Source organism: Oppia nitens, unplaced genomic scaffold, assembly GCF_028296485.1.
Source record: "Oppia nitens isolate AA-2021 unplaced genomic scaffold, nextdenovo-longstitch-racon4-pilon3 scaffold25_pilon_pilon_pilon, whole genome shotgun sequence".
NCBI lineage: Eukaryota > Metazoa > Arthropoda > Arachnida > Sarcoptiformes > Oppiidae > Oppia > Oppia nitens.
Window position 1 is genome coordinate 1,270,895 of NW_026533205.1, and position 12,906 is coordinate 1,283,800.

Below are 12,906 nucleotides of genomic sequence, written 5' to 3' on the forward strand. Positions count from 1 at the left end.
ATATATTGATATTTAATATAATATTGATATACAGTATATAATATATAAATAAAATTTTTTTATTGATTAGTTAATTAGTTAATGATTACTACATACACACAATGCATAATACAATTAAACACTATTATTAAACACATACATAACCCCAACCCCACCCCACCCCACCCTCCCTCTATCATCATAGGGCTATGACTATGCTATAACTTGTTAAACAATCCTTGATAAGTATCATAAAAATTATCTACCTGTCCATCAGTTAGTCCTAAATGTTTACTACATTGACTTAATGGTTTCAAACCATCCATAAAACTATTATCATTAAGTGTACACTTTTTTCTGGTCGTACCACCAAAACAAGCGGGTATATCATCGGCCGGAAAATAATCGGTTAGCTCCTGACGGCCGACCAGTTCCAACTGATCGCTGATCGCGGACGGCATAAATTGTTTGACCAAACGATAGGATGACCGTAACAGCCACGGCATGTCTACATTGAGAGACTGATGTACGCCCAGGGGATAGTTGGCCGATAGTATGTCGATACGATAGCGTGCCAGTCCAATGTCTACCTGTCCCAGCCCAGCACCCGAACAATCGTTGACACTAATCCAACCGTGATTACCGGCCGATCGGTCCTGTTGTTCCAGTCGATAGGCCAGAAATTGGCGGACAAGTTGGCTAAGTCGAGGGTCGGCCAGACGGCGATATCGGTTTTCGGTTGTCCAGACAACTAGTCTGCCCGTCCGCTGGCATCGACCGTACGGTTCGTGACCGAAAATTTCGTACAATTCACGGGGAAAATAGTCGCCGCCGAACCAGTCGTGCAAACCGATAGACTGTTTCCACTGGAGTGACCGTTTCAGTTGGTCGTAGGCCAGTGTCTCGGAGTCGCTACCGGCGGCGGCGGCACCCGTGGCGGCCGCACTCAATAGGAACCGTTCAATTTGCCAGTTTTCGGTACTAACCCGCTGGACGTCTATCGGATGATAAAGTTGTTGGTGTTGTTGTTGTTGGTCACTGTTGTTCTCGGCAGCCGAAACAGCCGTGTTTTCGGCCAAAAATTTTTCCCGTAATCGCCTAATTGCCGGCAAATTTGTTTTATCAACTAAACTCATGTGAATATCCATTTAGTTTTAAATATATTTTTTTTGAGACACAAGTTTTTTTTAATATACTGTAAAACTTATTATTATTATTATACTAATAATAAATATTGATATTTTTAAAAATAATAATTTTCCAATTATTTAATTATTTTGTTGTTGTTGTTGTTGTTGTTATACAGTAGATATTATCGCATAATTTTCAGTCAAAACAACTCAAAAAATAAATAGCAAATAATTATACTATTAATAGCTTATTATTATTATTATAAATAATATTCAAATTAAATATAATATTTTTATCAAAAAAAATAAATAATAATAATAACTAATTTTATTTCACTTTAATTTATTTTAATTTATTTTAATTTAATATTATCTATTTATTAATCAGTATAACTATATTTTAAAAAAAAATTATATATCAATAATATTTTTAATTGCATTTTTTATTTCAAAATTATAACTTAAACATCAAAAAAATATATATAAAATAAAATTACAATATTATGATAATATTATTGATTTCTATAGCATAATAAAACTTGCGTGTAAAATGTTAATATATATATATATATATAATATTGAAAATAAAATAATAATAATTATTATTATTATTATTATTTCATATAAAATAAATTTTAATATACTATATATAGATATATATATATATAATATTTTTTTGGTATACACTGTGTGTGTGTATAATAAATATAATATATTAATCGATATGTTATCTAATTTTTTGTTTTATATCAAACATTTATTTTTACTGTAAAATATAATTCAATGACTTTATATAAAGTAAATATTTATTAATTTAAAACTAACCTTGTTATCTTTTTTTAATTTAATTGAGAGGATAAACAATTTATTAATTAATAAAAAATTAATTTAGTTTTTTTTGTGTATATAATTTAAACAAATAATTTATTTTAACTAAATATATATTTATAGAAAAAATATTTAATATTTTGTTGCTATTTATTGTATTATTATTTGATTAAAATGAAAAATAGTATATTTTTGTAAAATTTTTAAATAATAGTAATTTTGATATTATTTTTAGTTATTAAACAAAAAATTTTTTTATGACATTAATGATAATATAAATATTTTATAAATTTTTATATATAATAAATATATATACTGTATATATATATATATATATATAATATTTATAGTATAGATAAATAATTGGAGGTTATCTTTTTTTAAAAAAAATATTAATTAATTTATTAATTTTTTAAAAATTAATTTAAATCAAATCATATCTTTTGATTGGAATAAATAATTTATTTTTTTAWTTTTTTTTGTAATTTATTTAAATTAATACATTATTAATGCAAACATAAAATTTTTAATACTAGTAGTAGTAATGTATAAATATTAATACTAACTATTAAATTATTAGTCTATTTATATTACATACAGTAAATAATAATAATAATAATAAGATTTTTAAACAAAATTTATAATATTTTTTTATATATATTACTAACATTGAAATGTATGAAATTTAAAAACAAATTTAGTTTTAAAATCTTATATATTTTACTATTTAAAATATTTCAATTATTACTATTATTATAGTATTAAATAATAACATTTAAATTACTAATACACACATAAAATAACTACTACTTGTTTTTTAAATATATTGTATATATATAGTGTATATAAAAAATACATTTTAATAATAATAATAATACTGTATTTATACTTTTTGTATAATATATATATATATATATATCATAGAGAGATGATATAAAGTTAGATAAATATTAAATATTTTTTTTTTAAACACAAACAAAATATTTTATATGTATTGAAAGTCAATGTCAACATTCAATTAAAAATCAATGACAATTAATATACAAAATATAAATAATAATAATTATTATTATCATTTTAATATCATTTAATTTTGCACACCATTAACACCATATATATATATATCATATCATATCAAATCAAATAATAATATTAAATACATATTAAATCATATCTCTCTCTCTTTCTCTCTCTCTCTTTCTCTCTCTCTCTTTCTCTCTCTCTCTTCTCTCTCTCTCTTTCTATCTCTCTCTTTCTCTCTCTCTCTCTYTCTCTCTCTCTCTCTCTCTCTCTCTCTCTCTCTCTCTCTCTCTCTCTCTCTCTCTCTCTCTCTCTCTCTCTCTCTCTCTCTCTCTCTCTCTCTTCTCTCTCTCTCTCTCTYTCTCTCTCTCTCTCTYTCTCTCTCTCTCTCTTTCTCTCTCTCTCTCTCTCTTTCTTTCTATATATATATATGTCTAGTCCTCTCAAATAATAATAATATTAAATATAATTAAATCATATCTCTCTCACTCATTCATTCACTCACTCACTCACTCACTCACTCTCACACTATCTATCCTTTTTCATATAAGTCTAGTCCTCTTAATAATCATCTGATGTTTATTCCTATACAACTCGATCTGCCGGTCCTTAATCGGCAAATGTGTTAACTGATCCATCGGTTTCAGACCCGTGACATCCATCAGCGATCGGACAAAATCTTCGCGACCGCCGGCCATACGTCTGGGTATATACTCCGGGTCAATATAACGGGTCAATTGTTGCCGGGTGACCAGCGTAGCTTTACGTTGCAATTTCGGGGGCATCATCGACAGGATAATACGCATGATAGGGGCCAGTATGGGTGGTAGGTCTACAATTAGGATACGGCCAACGGCCTGGGGATAGTACTGGAGTAAATCTATACGGAAACGCCACATTTCTAGGGATACATTCGGTAGTCCAGAGCCCGAACAATCGGTAACCAATGTCCAACCGGCCCGACCGGCCAGTGAATCTAGTTTTTCCAGTCGATGCCCGAGAAATTGTTGTTCCAATGGTGTAAAATCGTTGATTTTGACCAGATTTCGGGTAGTCTCCCAGTGAACCAGTCGGCCATCCCGATCCCGGCCATAGATTTCGATGTGATGTAAATCATAGAATTCTTTCGGAAAATATTGGTCAGTCCTGTCAGTGATGGCAACAATGAAAAAATAAAATAAAAATAATAATAGAGAAATTTATTTTTTAAAATAATAATAATAATAATATAGAGAATTATATTATCTATATAAGTATTCCAGTATATAAGTAATACAGTATCAGTATATACAGTATATGAGTATATAATATGACAAATATATTATATTATATATATACAGTATATACAGTATATACAGTATATACAGTATATACAGTATATACAGTATATACAGTATATAGCAGTATATTCAGTATATACAGTATATAGTGTATATAAAAAATACATTTTAATAATAATACTGTATTTATGCTATTAGTATAATATTTATACAGTATATATATATATATATCATAGATAAATGATATAAAGTTAGATAAATATTTTTTATTATTATTATTTTAAAACTAACAAACAAAATACTTTTTTAATTATGACCATGGTTAATTTTGTTTGTTTTTTTTTTAATTTTTTTAAATTAATTAATAATTAAATATTTTAGTATTTAATATTTTATATAAAATTAATTTTAAGTTAACAACTAAATTATCTAATTATTATTCAAAATATATTCTTATACTGTATATATGATTATTAAAATTTTACAAAACTGATTATTATTATTATTATTATTAAATAATTATAATTATTTTTATTTTTACATATACTGTATATATATAGGTATCCTATTTTGTATAGTATAGTAGTATAGTATATAATATAATGTTATATGAATAGTAGTTTATATATATCTCATTATTTATATACACTATTATATTACAATAGCTATAGATATGAGGGGGAAGGGGTGGGGGTCCATAGTAGTATCTCATAGTATAATAATAATAATAATAAAAAATTTCAATTTCTATAGAAATTTTCTAGAAGAAAGTTTCTCAGGGAATAAATTTTTGATAGAAATTTCCTCTCGTTTTTTTTATATATATATGCCTGACCTGTCGTGTATACCGTATAGACGTTTCCATTTCAGGGTACGAACCAATTCATCGTAAGCCCTGTCCTCTGAATTGTCGTTATCTTTGAGGAACCGTTCAATAATCCAGTCTTCATTGCGGACACGCGTRACATCTGTTTCCGTATAATATTCAGGATTTTTGGAAAATTCCTTAAAAAACTTTTTCCGTATATTTTCGATCATTTTTTATTTTATTAATTAATTAAATTAAWAACACTTTCACAACACAATTATATWTATAAAACAATTTGTTTGTTTGTTGGGTTACAAACACACATACAAACAGTTTGTTAAACAAAAAWWTTTTCGGGAAATTTTGTTGTTGTTGTTGTTGTTGTTGTTGAGTGTATATGTGTTTATATATATATRCAGTAWATATATATATATATAKAATACAAATAATACAAAAATGTTTGTTTGGAAAAAAAATTATATATATATAAATATATATATAATTTTTATGTAATATATTTTTTCAATAAATATATATATAATTTTTATGTAATATATTTTTTCAATAATATATATATAATTTTTGTCTATAACTTAATAGTTTGAAAAAACGTCAATTGAAATAAGCAATCAAAAATTTTCAACTGAAAATAATATATATATATTAAACTTTAAAAAAAACTTTATATTTTATTTATTTATCACATAATTTTTGATTTTTTTTATTAAAGTTATTAATTAGATTTTTTTTTGTAGTTTATTTTCACTTAATTTATTAACATTACGTATACATTCAAGGATAACGAGAAAATAAATATCAAATTTTTTTTGTTGATTTTTTTAAAAWATAAAAATAAATGAGAGACAAAAAAACTATAAATATATAATACTGTRTATATTATAAACTAAATATATATATATATATATATATATATATTTTCAATAAATTTTTTTTAATCAGTAAAATATCAAACAAATTATATATAATTTTTTTTTGGTGACATCAATGTGTTATGTTGGTTGGTTGGTTGGGGGGCTATTAAAAAAAATAAATAAAAACTATGGGCGCGTCTAATATAATACAAAATAATTATATATTATAAAAAACATATATATAAAATTTATAAACAATTAGTTAATTATTTTTAATTTTATTATGAGGTCTAATATAACTAAATAATATATATAACTATTGTTTATTAATATTAGAAGTTATTAGTAATACAGTAGTCATCAAAAAATTATTTATTAAGTCAAACACAGATACACATACACACAAAAAATTTATAATAAAATTATTATTATTATTATTAGTACTTATATTATTAGTTAAAATACTGTATAAAATTTATTAGTATTAAAATATACAACAAATTTCATAATAAACTTAATAATACAGTAATCATATGATTCATAAGCATAAGATCCTCATTAATATGTATTAAATAAGAAAAATAAATAAATTAAATAATATATGATATGAAATATCATTTTTTTAATTTTATTTTTCTGTGTTTGCCATTTAATCAAATTATTTAATATATATATATATATATATATATATATATATATATATATATATATATATATATTACATAAACACAGTTAAAGGGTATAATAATTATAATAATTGTTTCAATAATAAAAATAATAATAATTTAGAGGTGACTATACTTTCAATATATACGTTTAAAATTTTTTTTTAATCAATATATATATATACTGTATATATTAAATATTCACAATTAATAACAAATTATAATTTATACAATATTAACAACTAAACAAAAATAAATAGAAAAATTAATTTATACAATTTATCTTGATTAAAAATAAATAAATTGATAATGATTAATATTATTTTTTATTATTATTATTATTTTAAAAAAAATAATATCTAGTTCATAGATAYCCAAACAACAACAACAAAATTATCACAAATAAAATATTAGTATTTTATTTTTTATATATATATATATATACTGTATTAATATACAACAAAAAATATTTGATACACTGTTTCTAAATAATAACACATTTTATTTAAAACAAAAACTATATTTATATAATAATTTTTCTGAGAAAACAAAAATTTTGATTTTATTTTATGCTTTAAACTKTCAAACAAATTTCAAACAGTATATACTGTAGTATATAATGTTTATGTTTGATTTAAAGTGCAAAATATTTTTAGTTTTTATTATAGCTAATTAGTAATTATTACTATTAYAAAAATGATTAGATAAATAAACATTTWAKTTTTMTTATTTATATTATTATTATTATGATTATTAGTTTTTGTATATAAAAATTTTAGTTAAGGTTTAAAATAGCGACAAATATTTTAAATAATTTTTTTTGTTGGTATTATTAATACAATATTTATAAGTAATAATAATAATAATAATAATCCTAAGTAAATGATTAATGCAATAATAATATAATTGTATAATTATTTTGTTAAATTTAATTAACTTTTATTAACTATATAAATACTAATAGTAATAATAATATCATAAATATTGATTAAACAATGACAGTCACATAATATTATTTTTATTGGAAATATAATATATATAAATATATTTATATATTTTTGAAATTAAAATATTCAATAGTTTTTTTCCCAATCAATTGTGTTTCAATATATTTATTAATCTTCAATAACTTTAATTATTTTAATTATTATTAATATCTATTGACAGCTATATTATTATTATTGTGTATTTTAACTAAAATAAAAATATTGTTTATTTTCAATAAGAAAAATAATAAATTCTTTATAATTTTTTAAATTAAAGTTAAATATTGTGTTTTGAAATTATTATGAGTTTTTTATTTATAATTATGTAATTATATAAATGTATTATTTAAATGTTTATTTACATAAAAWMTATATAAAGTTATTGATTTTTAAATTATTAATAAAAAATGATATTAAATATGTAAATTAAAACTGTATAAAGCTGTATGTATTTTATTTTTAGGACAAATAAAACAACTAAAAACATAAACTAAATAAAAACTAATAATAATATTAATAATAATAACAATAATTTACAATTGTTTTTATCACCAAAAAATTATATTTAAAAAATCAATTTTTAGTTATAAATAAATTCATTTCCCATTTTTATTATTATTTAGTAAATACAATATATATATATATATATATATATAAGTTATAAATTATAACTTATATATATAATAACCAATAATTATTTATCACTATTGCATAACAAATGATAATATACTGATAATAACAGCTATTGATTGCTAACAAATTTGTTTAGAGAAAGAGAGAGAGAGAGAGAGAGAGAGAGAGAGAGAGAGAGAGAGAGAGAGAGAGAAACAATAAAATTAAAATTTTAAATTATTTTCTAAATATTAACTAATGCTTAAAAAAATTACTTTTTTCAAAAAAATAAAAATTTCATAAACAATAATAATAATAATAATAAATTTTATTTATCAAAAGTAAAATCGTTTTTTTTCTTATAAAATAATATTACATATTATAATAATAATAATAATACATTACATTATTTTTTTTAAAAAATAGATAATTCAATTTATATAGTTATCTAAAACATAAATCATATTTAAAATTATTTTATTTTATTATTATTTTTTATTTAATTTTAATATAACATTTAATATTATAGAGTTTAATATAAAAAAAAAAAATATTTTGTATTATTATTGAGAGACAAACATAGCTATCTAATGGATATATAAATTATATAATACTTTAAAATTATCTAATAATATAAATTATTATTTTTGACATTTATACTGTATTTATTATTATTAATATTAATAATAAAATTAAATAAAAAAAACATCATTGAAAATGTCAAACATCTAACTGTATTTAGCATTAATACCATAATATACTGTATATATAAATATAATATATATTTATATAAGTTTTGTACTGATTTTATTTTTATTTAATAACTAATAAGATTAATAATGACATTAATTTTTAAATGAAAAACATATATATATATATATATATATATTCAATATATATTATAGCCTAACAATTATATATAAATATATATATACAGTACTTATCTACTATTAAATGTCATTAAAAAGTATTATTATTATTATTATTACAGTAAACTTATTAAATGATTAAAAATATTATCCATATATCATATACAGTATAAACATATATATATATTGACCTCAATTTTTATATATTAAAAAAATTGTTATTTTGACCACTATTAAAAATATCATATAAAAAAATTATATTCACATAAAATAATAATATTATATACAATATAATATTTATATCGATAATAAAAAATTATTATTACTGTAATATTAGATTTTTTAAACAAAAATTTTGTTTATTTGTTGAATAAAAAATAATATAAAATCTTATTATTATAATAATTATTATACAGTATTTCATTTACATTACGATAAAATTAATTAATTAATAAAACAAAAAACAAAAATGAGTTTAAACTAATTTTTTACGCCTAATAATAATGTTTAACAGTATTTGATAATTGACTTAAAAAAATTAAAAAAATACATATAATTATTATTATTAAATAATTATTTTTATAAAAAAAAACACACAACACTTGCAGTATAACTATTTAAACAAACAAACAAAAAAATATCAATTAACTAATAATTCATTAATTATTAAAACTTAATTTTTTTATAGACACACACAAACATACGGTTATTATTATAATAATAATAATTGTTTTAAAAAATCAATTCAATTATTAGTATTCAAAATCAATAGTAAATCAAAATGTTTGACCAAAACTTTTATAATACTTTTGCATAGCCTTATCGGGAAAACCTAAATGCGATAACTGTTTCATCGGTAACATACAATCGGGTATCACATATTTCGGGTCACGTTCACCGTCCATATCCACTGGGATTATATCCGCAGGTATATAATCGGTTAGTTCCTTGCGACTAATAAAACGGGTCCTATCTTTCAATCGCTGGTCGCAAAACGATAGTATAACTTTCGATACACCCTTCAGCAGCCACGGTAGGTCAACATTCAGGATCAGCTGCAAAGCTTCGGGGTAGTATTGGGTCAGTTCAATTTTGAACCGAAACTGATCGGTATCAATATTGCCGAGACCCGAACCCTGGGTATCCGATACCAGTATAAAACCGTGGCGGCCAACTTCCCGATCGGTTTTTTCCATTAAATGTCCGATAAATTGTTTGGTTACCGCGGACATCTCGCCGATTGATCGATGATTACATACTTTTTCCCATTGAATCAGTCGGCCCTCCCGGTCCCGACCGAAACATTGGGTTTTGGTAAACTCCAGGAATTCCCGAGGAAAGTACCGGTCCTGGCGCTCATGTATGCCAAATGTTTGCTTCCAATGCATAGCCCTGGCCAGTGCATCGTAGGCCTTATCCATCTGACTGTCCTCATCATCCTCGTCCCGGTGGCCGATCAGAAACCTTTCCAATTGCCAATCATCCGATCGGATCCGATCGATGTCTATCTGATGATACTTGTCCGGCTCGGATTCGGCTTCGGCCAGAAATCTAGTCCTCAATCGACCGATTTTTTCGGTCAGCTCACCAGTGGTTGACTTTTCGTCAACCGATTGTTGTTTTTGGCTATTATTATCATCCATTGTATTGTTGGTGTTATTGTTGGTGTTATTGTTGGTGTTGTCGACTATAATAACTATATATATATATATCCTTTTCAATAGGACAGTTGACTTTTTTTTTAGATAATAGTTTTTTTTTATAAATTGAAAAAAGTTTCAACAAAAAAACATACGGTCTATATGTATGTACAGTATGTATGTAACTAAACACCCAGTAATACACACACAATAAATGGGGTTTTTTTATTAAATAAAATAAATAAATTTTAGTTTTCACACACAAAAAATATATTAATATATTTTTTTATTTATATATATATTTTATAGACACACAAAATGTATTAATAATAATAATAATAAGTTTAATTCACAAACAAACAAACAAACAAACAGATAGATAGACACACAATGAGACAAAAACTTGTCGGGAAAGTGATTTTGAAATGACTTTTTTATTTTATTATTATTATTATTATTATTATTATTATTATTATTATTATTATTATTATTTTGTTGGTTATATTATATACAGACAACAACAACAAAAGTATTTAAATATATTTAAAATACAATTTTTAACAATAAAAAAAATATTTTTTATTATTACATTTGGTGACTCAGTTTAGGGGAAAAAATAATTTTTTTTCAAATACTTTAATTTATATATTTATTTTATACCCATAGACTCTAAGTGTATAATATAATACTTGTAATAATAATAATAGTAACTTTAATAACATATACATATATACTGTACATACATACATATACTGTATATTTATATATATATATATATATATAATTTGAATAATTATTTCAAGGCAACTAACAAAAAATAATTATCAATATAATTGATAGTATACTATAATATACTACCAGTATTATAATAAATATATATATATAATTATAAACTTTAATTATAATTATATATTTTAAATTGTGTACTAACCTAAACACACAACTAAATAATATTTTTAAAAATATTTATCATAAATATATATACTATTAAAAATTTTCCATATGTTTTATTTTTAATAGTCAATTGACAAACCAATTATTATTATTATTATTATTACAAAAAAAAATAAATTTTGTCGCTATTTTGTTTTTCACAAGTAGTTTAACACTAAATAATTAACTAAATAATAATAATAATAATTTGTTTTATCATAATTAGTAGTAGTAGTAGTAGTAGTCGACATAAATCATATCACCGCATAATATATATATATATATATATATATATATATATTAAACTTTTAATTTATAGTTTAATTTATAATATCATATATATACAGTCGATGACAAAATTGGTGATCAAGGTTTTTTAAGTATAACTCAATAAATAGAACAAATTAAAAATAGATAATTTATATGATTGTATGGTATAATGGGACGGATATGATAATATAGGTGATTCCATAAGTTCGTAGCTTGGTAATTTTTTAATCAAAAATTATTATATCTCAAAATCTATTATAGATATTTGATAAATTTAAATTGGAAATAATAAATAATAAAAAATAATTGGATACGTGTTTCAGGGTTTTTAAAAATATTTAATAGTTATTGAATAATAAATTTTTATATTTTATTGTAAGTACCTGTAATTAAGTAATAATTTTTTTATTTAATAATAATTATAATTTTATTTTTTTATTTTAATTTATTTTATAGTCAAAATAGACATAAAACATTAACAAATGTGATTGATAATAATATCTATAATATAATAAAATTAAAAATTATATTAGAATAAATAAATATGTATACTTTATATAACAAAAAATAAACGTAATGTATGAATGAGAATGAGTGAGTGCAAGCATTAATGTTGACTCAATTGTTTGTTTACATTCTTTAAGTAAATCTCTGTTTGTTTATAAAATTGTTTAACAATTGATTAAATATCATGTCTTTAACGCAAATATCACCTGAAACTGAGATCAAATTCCGAAAATTTGTTAGATTTCGTGCTGTTGGACATACAATGAATCGAATTATGCATCGGATTAGTAAGTAATTAAATAATATAATTAAAAATTAATAAATTTATTTTAGATATCAGTCTTTCAACATTCAAAAGATGGAAACAAATGGACGACAATGACATTCCATTACTCAAACCCATAGCATCTGGTCGTCCTCGTATCACAACTGTAGAAGACGATGAGTTGATTGCAGAAACAGCTCTTGAGCACAGATTTGAATCATTAACTGAATGGCGACAACAAG

General features: G+C 22.0%; 2 protein-coding genes across 2 annotated transcripts; both read right to left on the reverse strand.

The window, feature by feature from the left end:
- Positions 1 to 3,394: 3,394 nt before the first annotated feature.
- LOC128954173 (motile sperm domain-containing protein 2-like) lies at positions 3,395 to 5,275 on the reverse strand. Its single transcript, XM_054299743.1, has 2 exons — positions 5,073 to 5,275; positions 3,395 to 4,103 (listed from the first exon to the last, which is right to left on the reverse strand). The coding sequence occupies exons 1-2, from the start codon at positions 5,273 to 5,275 to the stop codon at positions 3,500 to 3,502; spliced, it is 807 nt and encodes a 268-aa protein (XP_054155718.1). The 3' UTR covers positions 3,395 to 3,499.
- Positions 5,276 to 9,757: 4,482 nt separating this feature from the next.
- Positions 9,758 to 10,759, reverse strand: LOC128954201 (motile sperm domain-containing protein 2-like). The gene has a single exon (XM_054299773.1). It carries the CDS (start codon positions 10,690 to 10,692, stop codon positions 9,826 to 9,828), a length of 867 nt encoding a protein of 288 aa, XP_054155748.1. The 5' UTR covers positions 10,693 to 10,759; the 3' UTR covers positions 9,758 to 9,825.
- Between the last annotated feature and the right edge of the window lie 2,147 nt (positions 10,760 to 12,906).